The 15768-nt window shown below is 48.8% G+C and overlaps 5 protein-coding genes across 5 annotated transcripts; 3 read left to right on the top strand and 2 right to left on the bottom strand.

The window, feature by feature from the left end:
- Positions 1-1369: 1369 nt before the first annotated feature.
- AFUA_8G05520 (aldehyde dehydrogenase) lies at positions 1370-3286 on the bottom strand. The gene is made up of 4 exons (XM_742261.2): positions 2651-3286; positions 2172-2565; positions 1668-2113; positions 1370-1615 (listed from the first exon to the last, which is right to left on the bottom strand). The coding sequence occupies exons 1-4, from the start codon at positions 3127-3129 to the stop codon at positions 1471-1473; spliced, it is 1464 nt and encodes a 487-aa protein (XP_747354.1). The 5' UTR covers positions 3130-3286; the 3' UTR covers positions 1370-1470.
- Positions 3287-5271: 1985 nt separating this feature from the next.
- AFUA_8G05510 (uncharacterized protein) lies at positions 5272-7020 on the top strand. Its single transcript, XM_742260.2, has 3 exons — positions 5272-5925; positions 5979-6049; positions 6112-7020. The coding sequence occupies exons 1-3, from the start codon at positions 5739-5741 to the stop codon at positions 6898-6900; spliced, it is 1047 nt and encodes a 348-aa protein (XP_747353.1). The 5' UTR covers positions 5272-5738; the 3' UTR covers positions 6901-7020.
- Positions 7021-7322: 302 nt separating this feature from the next.
- Positions 7323-8971, bottom strand: csnD (PCI domain-containing protein). Its single transcript, XM_742259.2, has 2 exons — positions 7628-8971; positions 7323-7578 (listed from the first exon to the last, which is right to left on the bottom strand). Exons 1-2 carry the CDS (start codon positions 8855-8857, stop codon positions 7549-7551), a joined length of 1260 nt encoding a protein of 419 aa, XP_747352.2. The 5' UTR covers positions 8858-8971; the 3' UTR covers positions 7323-7548.
- A 1000-nt stretch (positions 8972-9971) lies between these two features.
- AFUA_8G05490 (transcription factor IIF subunit TFG2) lies at positions 9972-11653 on the top strand. Its single transcript, XM_742258.2, has 4 exons — positions 9972-10416; positions 10495-10762; positions 10813-11009; positions 11068-11653. The coding sequence occupies exons 1-4, from the start codon at positions 10153-10155 to the stop codon at positions 11461-11463; spliced, it is 1125 nt and encodes a 374-aa protein (XP_747351.1). The 5' UTR covers positions 9972-10152; the 3' UTR covers positions 11464-11653.
- A 115-nt stretch (positions 11654-11768) lies between these two features.
- On the top strand, positions 11769-13894 carry AFUA_8G05480 (CCCH zinc finger protein). Its single transcript, XM_742257.3, has 5 exons — positions 11769-11934; positions 11991-12566; positions 12621-12732; positions 12786-12841; positions 12983-13894. Exons 1-5 carry the CDS (start codon positions 11889-11891, stop codon positions 13549-13551), a joined length of 1359 nt encoding a protein of 452 aa, XP_747350.2. The 5' UTR covers positions 11769-11888; the 3' UTR covers positions 13552-13894.
- The last annotated feature ends 1874 nt before the right edge of the window (positions 13895-15768 follow it).

The following is a 15768-nucleotide window of genomic DNA, read 5'->3' as shown; positions in this document are numbered from 1 at the left end:
ATCATGAACAGCTGGGGAAATCTAGATACATCTCGAAAACATAGGTACAGAAGAACTGGCTTGAATACTCATCAGTTAGTCCTCCTCATCCCTGTCAATGTCCATCACATGCGAGAGAAACCCATTATTCTACAAAGTGATCTATGCCTCATTTATTGGCATTGTGTTAGGGGAAAATGCCATGTAATCATCACCCACAGTCACCAGGCCAGCAGGTGCTGTTCCTCCGCATCAGCCTACCCCAGGGGATTTTCACATGCTCTTTAAGAACCCAAGTCAGCTGTCGTCCCGTCTTTGGTTTCTCCATTCATGCACGGAGAAGACACGTCTATAGTACTTGCTGAGAGTTCTAGCCTGATGGAGCGCTTAATAATTCAAGCTATGTAAATGGTCAGGTGCGACAACTTGACTCCTGCTACCAACGGATACCTTAGTGGAACGTGAAGAACCATATCTGAGCTGAGGAGTGTCCAGGATAAAAGTGTAACACTCTGCTTTTCACTAGTCTCATTCTACTGTGGTGCGCTCATCATGCCATATCATGAAGATTGTCCCACTAGTATGTTCGCTACTTAAACCACGCAAGAGGCAGCATCAGCCAAATGATGGTAGAGCAAAGCTCAGTTTGTACCTCGGACCGAGAATGTACCTCTCCATTATGGTATGATATCAGCTCATCAACCCAAGCTCTGGCCCATTCAATTCATATACATTCCATCTGTTCACTACTATCCCATCAACGTTATCTTGAAAAGTACACAATAATCCTTTCCCCATGATATCGAGCTTGTACAGATTCCCCCATCCGGGATACTGATAGGTACACGTCGGTAATTGATCACGTGGAATCGTTGGCAATTAACTTTCCATTTACAGCAGTCAATGATCTCATCCTGGCAACCATCAATAGCCGGCAAGAAAATCTGACATAATCAGGTCGCCTATTGAAGTTACTGTCTTGGGTATCCAATAGCCGATCCTCTGCATCTGAGATTTGAGAGAAGACGACTAGTACTGGGCACTAGATGCTTTAGCAGCTTATTTCTATGTCTAATTATATCGCCTATTTATCATGATGAGCGTAAGTATTGATGCGATTTTTGCGATATATGGCAACTAGTCGAAAACGCTACTTGTCGATATGCTCTCGGTGGTACTTCTCCCGAGGCACTAAGTCAGGATTGTCCTCGGGAAACCTTGACCGGGCTTCGACATTTGCGACAGCTTGTTCGGATATCAAACAAGAGCATTTCTGGTTGCAACAATCGGGGCTTTACTCGGCCGATAAACCCGAAGTGGATATTCAAGGCAGAGCTGTACTTGTAGATCCCGGTTGCCATTCGGTGATGTATGATTTACAGCAGTAGATTACCGAGAAGTACATTTGACAATAGCTCAAGCGTCAGGACGCAACCTAGATTCTAGACCTAGATGGTATTCTCATACAAAGCAGGCGTGCGCATCACATCGTCAATCCATCCATGTCACGCTCTTGGTGACAAGGAACTCTTCTAGTCCCTGAGCAGCGTTGAATCGGCCCCATCCACTGTTCTTCACACCGCCATGGGGTAAGACAGGTTCGTCATGAATAGTCATACTGTTGATGTGTACAGCGCTGCAACCTGTTAGTGTTGTAAAGAGACTAATATGATACCCAAAATACTGACCCAGATTGTATCTTCTTGGCAATCGCCAACCCCTTCCTCAAATCCTCGGTGAAAACGGCCGCGGACAATCCGTAGCCACTGCTGTTGGCGATGCGGATGGCTTCCTCGTCGCTGTTGACCACCATGCATGCTGCCAGCGAGGCAAAGGCTTCCTCTTGCCATACCTCCATGTCTTCTCTCACGCCACCAAGAAGTACCGGGGCCATGCGCACACCTGATTTTCCCACTGTCTTGTCGAGTGACCCGTGGATGAGGTGAGCGCCTGATTCGAGAGCCCTGTCAATCATGCCCTCCACCCGCGCCTTAGAGGCAACGTTGACCAATGTGGGAGGCGGCGCAGAAGGGTCGAGATTCGATCCGAGGGCTTTCTTCAACGCATCCATGAACGCCGGCGCAATGGACGAGTGAATGAGAATTCTGTCAGTAGACATGCAAATTTGGCCAGACTAAGGCAGAGTTAGCTTATGAGTGCAAAGCATATAAAGTAACCGTGAGGGTTTATACGTTTAAGAAAGCCCCCGCCAGAACCGCCTTGACAGCGGTTTCGATGTTGGCATCTTCGCAGACAATAGCGCTATTCTTTCCTCCCAGTTCCATCAGACAGGGTTTCAGGTTCTGGCCACATGCGCGAGCAATCTTGCGCCCCACGGCCGTGCTACCAGTGAAATTGATTTTCCGCACGGCCGGGTGTTCAATCATAGCATTGACAACGTCAGGGGCGTCTTGTGGACGGCATGATATGAGGTTGAAGCAGCCCGCAGGCAGGCCAGCATCTGCAAACGCACGCGCGATTGCCCAGTATGAACACGGCGAGAGTTCCGAGGATTTCAGAACGGTGGTGTTACCGGCTGCGAGCGCGCAAGCCGCGGATCGAATGCCGAATACATACGGCGCGTTCCTTTGTCGCGGAAGACAGTTAGCACCGTCTCGAAATATAACCATCGCAGACCATCAGCGCCTCGTGGTACTGTATGCTAACCTACCACGGAACAATTCCCAGAATCACGCCCATTGGCTCCTTATAAATGATTGCACTCTGGCCCTCCTCCTCAACAACCGGCACGCTTCCGCAAATAGAAGTGATGCGCCCAGCAATTTCCCTCAGCATGCGAATACCCAGCGGGACGATGAAGAACTGCGATGCGCCGACGTCGGCTCCCATCTCAGTGCGCATATACTCGGCGTTCTGGACCAGGCGACTCTCCAGTATATCCGCGGCCTTGAGCAGGATGTCTCTGCGAACGGTCGGTTTGGTCTGCGACCATGCTGGGAATGCGTCCTCGGCGGCTTCGACCGCGCGGACTGCATCTTGGGGGGTGGCACTGGCTGTAGTCCAGCAGGGTTTGTTGGTGTAGGGGCTGATCACGTCAAATGTTGTAGGGGTGACTTCCTCCTTGCCGTTGATAATCAAAGGAATCACGGAGGGAGGGACAGGTGCGCTGCTTGCACTGTTGGAGGCCATTTTCTGGGATAGTGAGATGGTCAGGTCTTAGCGAAGAGAACTGTTCCTGGGTCGATAGAGCGATTTGACGACGATGAACATAACTTCTCGACTCGGGATACAATTGAATGAGTGCGAGGCAAGCCGAGTGAGGGGAAGGCAACTGAATATCGAAGAAAGTAGTACAGAAGTAAACTAATAATATTATCAAACTATGACATTCTATTTTACGCTAACAGCTACTCCAACTCGGTTATTAGTTATGACTCTTGAATATCTTCCTCTTTTGTTCACAAATAATGTGTAGATCTCAATACTCCACTTCCAATGCCACTAGATATCCTTACCTTATTATTCAAAAAGAAGCCACTTTCTACTGTACTCTATAGACACTTGTAGATAAAATGGCAAAGAAGAATGGTCTTCACTAATCATATCTGTGCGTGCATATTATTTATATCATTCCATAAGAAAAACCATGTTGCAAACACCTGCTGGAGCTTGAGCACGATCAACTCTCCCCGTCTCCCACATGGACGTTTTTAACAGTAGCCCGAAAAAGCCGGAACTGTTGGTGTCTCACACATGGCAAGGGATTATGCTTTAATAATAATGGCCGATGAATAGATCTTCCAGACTATTAAATCTTGAGGGATATGTTCTAGAGACTCAGAGTAAATCCATCAACCAAGCATCAGCCCCAGCCGGGCTTCTCTTTCCCTGACTCGATCAGCTCACAATTAACCTTCTAGAGTATTGTGGGCGTCGATCTTGCAGGACAACCCATGGTCGTGAGCAAATGACGGGCCCCTAAACCTGAGTAGTTTCGACCCCATTACTCAACCAAATTTGGGAATGGCGTCCGTTGTTCGCCGACTGCCAGGGAGGGAGCGATCAGTTTTTTACTCAAACATGAGCTGCATGGTCCCAATGCGAATGAGATCCGTGAACAGTGCAAAATTCAAGAGATGTCCCGCTTTAGTGGAGCCGAGCACTTGAGGCATTCAAAGAAGAGTCGAAGCCTCCCGCTCTTGTGGATCGTGATGAGAGCTGAGAATGGAAACAATTTAACAACATGAGAATATCGACCAATCATGAGCATGAGATCATTTAGTGATTGGGACCAGAGAGGACAATGGATGTCAGCGGTCGTTGACTCCCGGAGTTGAAGTCGAAAGCGCTTTTTCCAAATGAAGAGATGATTGTCTTATCGACAGGCGACATGAGATCAGACGGACTGACTGCGACCTCGGTATTTTGCTAAGTCCTTGAACGGTTCGGTGGATAACATCATAAGAGACTATTGATTTTCTTTCTTTCTTCCCTCCCGGATTGCAAATTTATCAGCTTCATGTGTGGATCAATTTGCTCATGGCCAAACCCATCTGCGTTTATTCCCTAGACAGGATCAAGTGGAACTGTATTAGGAAGGACGACGCCTTCCTCCCAAAGCAGCAGCATCTTATCATCCTGTGTGCTAAAAATCACACAGCGGGGTGTGATGTCGGAATTCAATGATCCGACTGACCTGGCCAAAAGCATCCATGAGATGACTGTACAATCTCCAGCTGTCCTGGTCCAGCATCATCCTGATGTCGACATGGCAATTCTGTGGGAAAGAGTAGAGTTTGACATGCATGCCAATCTTATAGATCGGACGTGATAAACATCGCTCTTTCGGCATTTCATTCCCACCGTTCGACAACAGGGTCCATCATTGCCCTTCAGGATACATTATTCGAGAATATGAAGCATATCTATGAATTGATAGGGTTACACTCAGACTGCTGGATGGGTGTTCCGATTCCTGGATGGATTTTCTACTCACTTAGGTTGTTGATCTTCCTACCCCATGCAGCTGTGGAGCCAGTATTTTCCACTGCCACGAGGGTACCTGGTTTCCGACTTAGCCTTGATGAGAGGGACGATATAACCGGCCTTCCAAATCAATAGTTCACCAATTCCCAGGAAATGTGACTCTATCAGTGGCCACACCTTGCTCATCCCCACTGCTGAGCTTCTGTGTAGCCCAGTCACAGCTGTGCATGAACCACTCGTGTTAAGATATGCTCAGATCAGGTGTTTTGATTGCCTTAGACTGACGCATCAACTTGATTTGACAAGATATTGGACCGCATCTGCTGTGTGTGCTCGTCTATGGCTAGTGGATCGTCGTTGCAAATCACTAACAGCCACACAGATCAGGAAAGAGTTGTTTGTTGCTGCAGTATCTTGTTGGTTCCTGAAGATCCATCTGCACACCTCTGCTCCGTTCACTTAACCAGTAATACTGCGAGTGCCAATATGAAATAACCTACATAAAAACATGGTGCTTTGTCTCCTCCCCGGTTACTTTTGTTCCTTTTCCTTCCTAAGATTCCATCTTCCTCCAGTCTGCAACGGTGATACACGATTGCTGTCTGTCCTGGAGTTATATACCGTCTCACTGAACTCCTCCATTTTCGTCACTCCTTTTATATAGTGTACCTTGCTTGATAGACTTTCATGTTTGCATAGCGCAATTTGGATATCAGCCCTGACTACAGTCGTCCATTCCTTGAAATCACAAACCCAACATCCTTCTTGACCCCACTGAAATTATCATTCCTTACCTGTTACCGCAAATCAAAATGGCGATAACTTCTAGAGGGAAGAGTATGATTGCTATTGTGTCGGTACTGGTCGGCCTTTCGGTGCTCGCCGTCATCCTCCGTGTCTTTGCGAGGATCAAGCGAAGAGTCAAACTTGGAGTAGATGACTACTTATGCTTCTTGTCAATTGTCATGTTGATTGCCATGGAGATTGAATTGGTTCTCTGTAAGTCCCATCGCGTCCAGCGCTTCGAACCAGTTGCTGACCACATGTGATAGGGGTTGCCATTGGAGGCAATGGCCAGCATCAAGCAGACTTGGACATGGAAACGATGATGAACTTTGGCAAGGTCAGTAACACGATTTACCTTGTCACCTTCTTCTTGCTGTCTTGCTGAGTCTTGCCGGTTAGATCTTCTTGTCGAATCAGTTCACCTACTTCATACTATGTCCTGCTATCAAGATCTCCATCATATGCTTCTATCGTCGGCTGTTCAACACAAAAAGTTTCCAATTAGTGACATTCGCTCTCAATATCCTCATCGCCAGCTGGGGAGCAGGTATTTTCCTTGCTTGTGCCGTACAGTGCCGTCCTCTCAGAGCGTACTGGGACAAAAGCATTGACGGTCACTGTTTTGACGGGAACAAGTTCTTCATCGTCAACCAGGCCTTCAACGTCATTATGGATTTCGTCATATTGGCCTTGCCTATTCCCATGATTTGGGGGCTACAAAGAGCATGGCAGGACAAGCTCGCTTTGAATGGCGTATTCGCCCTAGGTGCTTTTGTCTGTTTCGCTAGTATCTACCGGATCGTCGTGCTCTTCTGGATCAAAACATCCGATACGACCTTTACTGTCTACCAGGCCACGCTTTGGACGCATATCGAGCCGTCCATCGGGCTTATCTGCTCTTGTCTCCCCATCATCCGCGGGCTCTTTCCGACACTCAAGCTGTCTGGCAGCCGCAAGACTACGGCTCCTTACTACATCAGAACCGACTACACTGGCTCCCACCTCGCCACTTTGTCAAGCCCAAAGTCTCCTGCATCCGCCTACTTTAAGATGGAGGAAGGTCTCATGTCCCGAGCCACTACCGATACCGAGGTCCCGCCAGACGATTACCTCAGTCCTAAGGACATTGCAGTTCGAACGGACATCAAGATCAGTCAGGACGCTGCATCCCTCAGATCACAGACTTGATCACTTACATGATGTCCTACACCAATATATACGCAGCAAAGGGGAGTAATTTGCTCCTTCTGAAAGACATTCGCGGACCAAGTTCTCCCGTCCTGTCCAATGTCGACAAACTAGGAGAGCTTTCTCCAGTGTTTTGCCAGACTGTTACACACAGAACTAGTAAGTCCACTTCTCCAGATGGCGAGAAACCAAAAAGCCTCGCCCCTATTCATTCTAGCCCCTGGCCCGGGCCTCGATTCGAGCAGTTTGTTGGCCCTAACGACCCGGATGGAACCAATTATGCCCTGACGCTGGAGGTTCATCTCCAGCTAGTATGATTCTTATACCCAAATGCGAATACTCCTTCGCTTGACGGTAATCTAAAAGTAGATATACCCATCTGTCTTTCACTCATTATATCATCAACGTCGGTTATTATAACGTCTCCCTACTGTCCTTCATTGTCATGTATCCTGGTATCAGCAAGTCCCTCGACCTGAGTGGACCGGTATCCTTCGTTTACCCTATTGTGATGCAAAGCAATCCTATACGTGTCTAATACATGATATATTAAGCCTAATGAATCTGAGTCACTGAATATCTTTCAATAGAAGAGAAAATAATACTGCCTGGGTTCATTGGCCGTCAAGTCGTTCCAGATATAGCGCTCTATTGCACCATCTGTCCCACAGCAAACTCCTAAACACCATTAGCCACAGGTCGGCTACCAGACTGAATGAGCACATACCGGAAATGCATCTCTAATACTAGCTGCAACCCGTTCCACATCTTCCGCGAGACCCTGCACCCCCGCATCCCACTGCCGGATATGTCGTCCCGTTGCAGTGGCCGACCCGCCCTCGCTCGAGTCAAAGTAAATCACACCAGCAATTTGGTCAATGCTACCGTTCAGTCGACCCTGCTCGACCATCCGCGCCGCGTAGGCCTCCGCCTTTTCGCCCGCCGTCATATCTCCGCTCTCTTTGAGACCCAGGATCGCACCCAGTGCGTCCGTCGTAATGTTCTCGTAAAGCTTACTGGCGGCAACGAGGTTATGCTCGACCACAGCCTTGTCAAGCACTGTGGTGCCGTCTGCTGTTCGAGCCAACTGGTGCGGAGCTAGTCGTTCAGAAAAGGCAGCAATCTCAGCTGGATCTAGGAGTCTATCCAAGAACATCTTTTCAAGAATTCCGAACTCCTCAACGGAAGTCGCACGGTCGTCCTTGTACAGCGTAGCGAGGATGCGAGAGCGCTGCGGTCCCGCCGGGGCAAGGACCGCACACCGGATCGCAGCAGCAAGCGCTTGTAGCCGATCGCTCTCGTCCACGCCACCGGCCAAACTGACATTGAAGTATTCCTGGCTCGCATCCAGGAACCGCCGTCGCGCATCGAGGATCCGGGCCTGCGATAGCTTGAAATGGAGCTTCAGTTCGTGGTCCTCGATCTTGCTGGGTAGGTTCTTGATTTTGTTCAGGAACCCCTCTGCACTGGTCGTATCGTCCTCCTCCAGGTATAGTCGTACAATTCGTATCCATAGCCGCACCTTGGCGGCGTCCGAGACGAGTCTCTGCGAGCTGTCGATGTGAATGCCCTGTAGTGCACGTGCGGCGGCCGCGTACTCCTCCTGGGACTCGTATGCGTCCGCGAGAATCTCGCGAATCTGGGAGTCTTGCTCCTCGACGGATGAAGACCGAGACTGGAGCAGTGTCACTGCATGCTGGCCGACTTTGATCTGCGTTTCGGGTGTGAGTTTCCGAAGGACGGCGATGAAGGAGTCGAGAAGCGGTCGCGCCGCTACGATGCTAATTTCTTCGCTGAGTACCGAGTCAAGATAGTAGATGAGGTCTTGGCCAAGCTCATGTTCGGATGATGTGGACGTGATCTCGGAGAGAAGGTTGTTGTACTGCTGGAGCTTGGTCTGTGGGTTGGTGGACGACTCAATCTCCGCGAGTGCGGAGGCGATCCTCTGAGATGCCATAAGGGAGGTTCTCTTGAGCAGAGTGCAAGCCTAGTCAATTAGTTGATTCAATAGTAGTACAATTAGCGAGCAGATGCGAGAAGAAGAGCGCTTGATGGGTTGAAAGTGACGCTTGGCAAAGAGCGGAGGAGTTGGAGCTCCGTTTATCGATAAGGCTGGTCGTGCTGGGGACATGAAACAATACAACATGCAGAGAGAACAAGGGAATTAGAACCATGCGTAAAACGTAGAAGACTCCAACTCTGTGGACATACTGACTCTATCCGAGGCAATTCTTCAGATCAAGTTCTACTCTGCAATTCCACATCCTGTCCATGTGGCAAGCCTTTTGTCTATTTCTGCTCTACGGAGTAGCTTGTGTTCTTCTGGTGTTCTACAAAATACTGTTGAGTATGTTCTGTTTGAAGGCTCCAAATCGCTGAACTCAAGTCAGACTGAATTAGTCGTCTTAATTGAAACCAGGCTCCGGTACCCTAGTATTTTGTGAGCCGATTTCTTCCCGCTGTGACTCAGTGCGAGACGAAATTTGTTGACTCCATGATCAGCGAGGTGACACTTCAGAGCTCAAAAACAATCATCGTTCGCAGTATACACCAAAGCGAATCATACAAACAAGGAAACGCCAATAATCCTTTGGTATCGACTTGTGTTTCAAGTTGAAGTGAACTCAGAACTGGAATCATCTAGCTTTGTGACAGAATAGCAACGAGGTCTTTAGAGCTGACGTGACGGACCGCGGGGCCTCAATCCCACTCGAGATTAATGTTTCATCAAGAGACGCTGAGGTAGAAAGAAAAAGATTGCGGCACCTGAATAATGTATCAGAGGAAAGTAGACAGGCGCAGTTCATTCTTCCTGCTCGCATGACCTTGGTCGGTAATAACACTGTTCATTCCTGGAAAGCTCATCCACTGTGCTGAACGAGTTTGCATCAGCTAGCCATGATTAGCAAGCACTGTAAAATATGCAGTCATACTACTGCAAAGGACATTCAACTGAAGCTGGATCGGGTGCTTGAATGTTGAACTGTTCATAGAGGGGTCTATTTTGTGTCTTTGTGGTCACTGGTCATAATAGCGCCACCGCCTTCGCGGACCCGCTCTTCGGCAGCTTCCTTTGGACGCAGCGGCTGCAGAGCGACAAGCTTCAACATCACGTCACTTGAGACCTCGATCCCATGTAGAGGCCTTGATACTTCCACACAGTCATCACGATACATACGGTCGCATGATTTGATATTGCTCGCTGGAGGATTTTGAGAGTCCCACGCCTTTGCTCGAGGAGGATTCGGCATAATGTTTGCCCAGGTCAAGCCGGACCCAGACGCCCCGACGCCTTACATCAAACCTGATCCTGACAATAAAGACACTGTTCTTGCTGATATCGACGAGGATATTTACGATGATGACGGGGACCTGGACTTTTCAAACGCTGGGCAGAACGTGTGGCTTTCGCGCATCCCGCGATCGCTCTGGGAGCATTGGGCGAGTCTCGATGACGACGAAGAGATACAGATTGGAACGATGAGAATAGAGGGCCCACCGAATGATATCAAACGGGTAAGCCCTGGTGTTTTTGAATTTTCTCAGTATTTTCTTTTTGTTTGCTGGCCCAGTCGTAACAAGTACTCTCTGTAGGTCAGTATTCGTCTCAACGAACGAGAAGACAACCGCGATATTCCCAAGGACTACATACTGCAGCGCCAGACCATCAACCCGGGGAACCTAACATCACATGCGACACAAAACACCTATCTATTCACCGAGAAAGACATACCTGGTCATGAAAATCGCATGGTGGTTTTCGGAGAAGCCCGATCGGCGTTATACGAAGCCATGAAGCGCGATGCAAGGAAGAAGGAACGCAGGAAGAAATGGGAGCCATACGTGCGGCGAACAGTGCCTAGTACGTTTATATGGTTGGGGGCGATAAATACCCTACTGACACTGCAGCAGAACAAACCGCCCTCGTCGGAGGTGTCAGCGAAGAGTTTAATTGCCTTCCAGTCGAGAACGAGGAATTCCGACGATTGTCGGAAAAGAGAGCTCTCGAAGCACTAAAGCCCAAACGCGAAACTGTGTTTATTGACAAGGTTCCAGGCAAGCTTCTCCAAGCGAGAAATGTGTTGCCTGGAGAGAAGGGTGCCTTTGTGGTATGTTTTGACTGGATTCAAATGACTTCCCCGGCCACTATACTAATGCGGAATGCAGCAAGCTACGAAGCCAGTCAAGGCAAAAGCCCAAGAGAACAAGACCACACGTATGCCGCAGAACGAACTACTGGATCTTATTTACCAGTGCTTCCGCGAATACAAATACTGGCCTTTTAAGACGCTCAAGGCGAGACTCCGACAGCCAGAGGCATATCTCAAGCAGACCCTGGAGATGGTTGCGCATCTGGTCAAGTCCGGCGATTTTGCCATGACCTGGGAACTCAAACCTGAGGCCATGGAAAGCAACTACGCAAATGCACTATCCTACGGCAATGCAAAGGAGGAACTTCCTCCTGGGACCGACTACAACTTTGACGACGGCTCAGAAGAGGAGGCCAATGCATCTGGCATGGTTACTGATAACGATGAGATGAAATTTGAGGACGTTGTCTAAGAAGTGAAGCTCTGTAGCATAAGCAGGTCATGGCGTTCTTCTGGGGTTTCTGGGCATATGTAATGGATGTTTGGAGTCATCTACACCGGTATCACATAGCTAATTTCCACCATCAGACTGGGTGGTGCAAGTGTGAATAAAATACGTCAATATCATTTGGCATAAAGCAAATATGCATACAGTACCACGATCCATAGTCAATATATCAAGGAAAGGTGAAACATTCATGAACCGAACTAGAGTTGCTCACGTGACCGAAACACCGCCACAAACTGACCATATCATGGACCTTCCCTTGAATGAAACCAGAACACTACCACTTTAACTGTCCTTACAACCTCCCCTCGATTAGTAAAACAATAGAGCCTTGAGCATATGTGCACAACTGACTGGCTTTCCTGCCTTTCTGACACAGATAGGCCAACATGACAGAAGACCAAGAGTTGATGGCTAAGATCAGCCAGCTAGCTGGTGAGCATCCTCACTTCTATCAGCTCATTTCTCTACCGCCAGCTGATACATTCTAGGCCAGATCAACAGGCACAAAAACCAAACGCCCCAGGCACAAGCACCAACATATCAAGGTAGCGAGCTTCATGCTGGTCCGTACGTGTCACGCCACACCCGTGCGCGCGGGGGATGGGCGCCGTATCGCGGACGACCATACGGACGCGGACGTTCTGCAGCTCCCCATCGTCACCGTACTCTCGTCCTCAATAATGTCAACTCAGGGAATTCTACCAGTTCTACCCCTGTACCAACGAATGAGAATGCTGGCGAGTCGCGATCGGCGACGCCGAACGGCTGGGTTGCGAAACGCGACCGTCATATGCAGCTGATCAACTCAGCTATTTACGATAAGGAAGCACAGGCGAGAGCGAAGGCAATGGAGCAGACTCGCAAGGCCAAGGCCGAGAAAAAGGCTCGGATAGAGCAGGCCAAAGTTCTCCGTTACGCACAGGGTTTTGGCAGACCCCATCTTGCTACTACTGCTGCCTCTCAGGTTTCTGCCACCACCCAACCTCACGGTGAATATCAGGTTTATCTGAATGATATTCCTTTCAAAATTGCAAAAGGCGGCAGTAAACTGGTTCGCGTATCTGGTGGGAACCCTTTCTGTGCTGCCGCGGGCAGAAGAACTGGCTTACCTTTAGTAGATGACCCGAATACTGCCAACATTACACCAAAGAAAGTAACGGTTGCTGGTGTGACTTTTGTCAGGAGCAAAAACGGCAACCTCCACAGACTCGGAGCGGTGACCTCGAAAAGGTAATGTTTGCGATATCTTTCAAAGAGCGTTCTGAAACTCACAGTGATCACAGAAAACCGACGGCAGTGAAGAAGAGAAACGAGCTCTGTAAACGATTTACTTCGACGGGTACCAGCACTTCCCCAGCCAGGCTCCGCCCCTTCTTTTTTTTTTTTAAACTATTTTCCGCAATCTTGCCTTCTCTCACTTGTTCACGGTCTATTTACTACTATTTGAGCTGCCAGAGCTGATCTGATCTTTCCGCTTTAGGTGCTTGTTACAAAGGACCATCATGTCTCTTCATTCACGATCCGAACAAAGTCGCCATTTGCAAGGAATTTCTGCAGACTGGTAACTGCAGCGCTGGTCAAAATTGCGACTTATCTCATGAACCATCGCCCCACAGGTCCCCTGTTTGTGTGCATTTTCTGAGAAATCGGTGCTCGAATCCAGATTGTCGATACTCTCATGTGCGAGTGACACCTGGCGCACCCGTATGCAGAGATTTTGCAAACCTAGGATATTGTGATAAGGGCGCTGAATGTGAGCAACGACATGTTCACGAATGCCCAGATTATGCTGCCAGCGGCGTCTGCAACAAGAAGCGCTGTCGTCTGCCCCATGTCGACCGGGCTGGACAAATTCGAAAGAATGCTGCGAGTAAAGCAGATGCTGCGGACGAGGAAGAGTCTGACGAGTCAAGCGAGGACGAAGAGTACGACGCCATCGACTCGGATGACGTTGACTCTGACGACCTCGATGATGAGCCTGAATACGTTGAAGGAGCTGACAATGGCGAGCAGGAGCTCTTCCAGCAACACGACTTCATCCGCTTCTAATCTGTACATGCTAACACCCTTGCATATGCGCAAGATTCGTAAATGATGACTCGTTGATTCGCACTGAGCGACTCACGATGGGAGTCAGTGATCCCATCTTATCGATCAACGTAATTTGTTGGACATCAGTGTTTCTCTCATCATGGCTCATGAAGGGTCTGTTCAGCTGGCGGAAGATGATACCCCTTAGTATAGCTTCATGGTTTTTCACGATTCAGGACGACGTTGACCGGTGGCCTGTCGTTTGAGATTACTTGTTAGTTCGGGCGGGAGGATAGGTATTTGTGGTTTGATACATCGTTACGATAGGTAGCCAACAATGGAATGGTTGCTTCTTATTGGCTTTATGTTATGCTTCCAATATCTTCTCTTAAACAAGTGTTGTAAGAACATAGCAAGAACGAATGCCATCCCCTTTGTGCGATCGTCTGAAGGGATCTCCTGCCGTCCCATCTGGATTCTGGGGGAAACGCCTACTATCCGTCCTGCGTCCCCAGACATCTGGGGACGTGTGAGTCATAGACTGATAGCAACAGGACCGTAGTCAGATACCCAACTCACACAAGTGGGTAAAACCATATCATAGGAACAGAACTGCAGGCATGGAACAAATGGGAAACACAAGCACAAGTAATTACTGTATAGGGCCCCACAGCCAATACAGATCCGCAATGCATAGACCTACATTTGTGCCTGAAGTTCCAGCAGTCAAACCAGCCAACCCCGTCCCTGAAGCTGAAAACTGACAGGCTCTCAAGAAGGCCCACTGAAGATATGGGGTTGTGAGGACGCCATGATTTGACAAATCAACGCCGTATGACTATTATAAATTTAGCTCGCGCAGACTGGCAGTGGTTGGTCACTTGGTCAGTGCTGGCGCGGCCCCCAGGATTGAGGATTCTATATGCTGTACGGAGTACAGAGTACCTGGCCATGCCATGCCATGCCATGATATCCCGTGACTACACGGGGTTCGTTATGGGTCTTTCTGTACCTGAGTACGCAAGATTATTGAATCCGGTTTGTATTCTTCTGAAGTGCTGTACAAAATAGTCTATAGCTTGTGATTGTGGTTACTTGGGGAGTCTGGCGTCTGTCCTGCTACACCAATTTTTCGGTGGGGGCTGCGAGATGAGGAGCAGTTTGATTCATCTCATAGTTGCGTTGATTGTCAAAGATGGAGATTGGAAGTTGACGTCCTCTATGTAAAATGACCGAGGGTCGATCGTGGTTCTGATCCTGGTCAGTGGTGAGAAGCTGACCGTGGAGCTCACAATGGAGGAGCTACAGGCCTTGGGATTGGAACTTGCGTGAGACTACAAAACAACTAAGGCGCAGATGATAACAGAAGGATCGGAATTGCATGGATAAGCTAATGTTGGCTCTTCTGAGGCTGAGAGAATTACTCGCCGGGGAAGCGATGTCCATTCGTATATTGGATCACGCCGTCGCGACAGCAGCACAGGCAAATTGTGAACACCACTGTGAAAGGCGTTCCTGAAGGATACGATGGCCACAATACTTATGATTCCAAGCTAGTTTCAGGGCAATTGACCCTCGATATACCACAGTTGGGATGCTATGATATCTTCGGCTAAGCCAAGACATGAGCAGTCTTGATACGGCGATGAGGATCCGAAAGGAGTCAGTAGTCCTCAAGTTGAAAGTCGGATGGCGGGCTTGATATGCGTCTCATTGTATCCACGTTTAGGATGGGTATGGATTTTCCTCTGTGGTAAGCAATGCTGAAAACGGCACTTCGTTGAGCCCGAGGGTAGAACGAAAGGTCAATGAGAGATGCGTCATTTCTTGCCCCATTTTCGCCATTGTAAAGGCGTGAGGGAGGAACTGACACCGTGATCATTGACAGGAGTAATCTGGTCCTGTCTATGATGCCATGACGTTCACAGTATGTGTGAATGGGATCACAAAGCACAAACAGGATTACGTCGTCAGTACCTGGCATATTCGGACGCACTTACAATGTACGGTACCACTTTCAGCTACCAGTCTGGAAGAGATAACCGCGCACTCCATGTAAAGTCAACTCACTTGCTACGTGGTTCATAGCAAATTCGGACTCTCCACCAAATGTTCTTCTTGCTCTATAATTGGGCCGATCTTGCACGTACACCGCCAGAAGGGCGACATCCGCACTCGTCGTTGCCGAGAGGCCGCAAGAAGGTCATATTCAATATTATCTCAATTTCTTGTATG

The sequence above is a fragment of the Aspergillus fumigatus genome, chromosome 8, assembly GCF_000002655.1.
Source record: "Aspergillus fumigatus Af293 chromosome 8, whole genome shotgun sequence".
In the NCBI taxonomy this organism is placed as follows: domain Eukaryota; kingdom Fungi; phylum Ascomycota; class Eurotiomycetes; order Eurotiales; family Aspergillaceae; genus Aspergillus; species Aspergillus fumigatus.
Note: the sequence above shows the minus strand (reverse complement) of the source record. Positions and strands in the feature narration are given on the sequence as shown.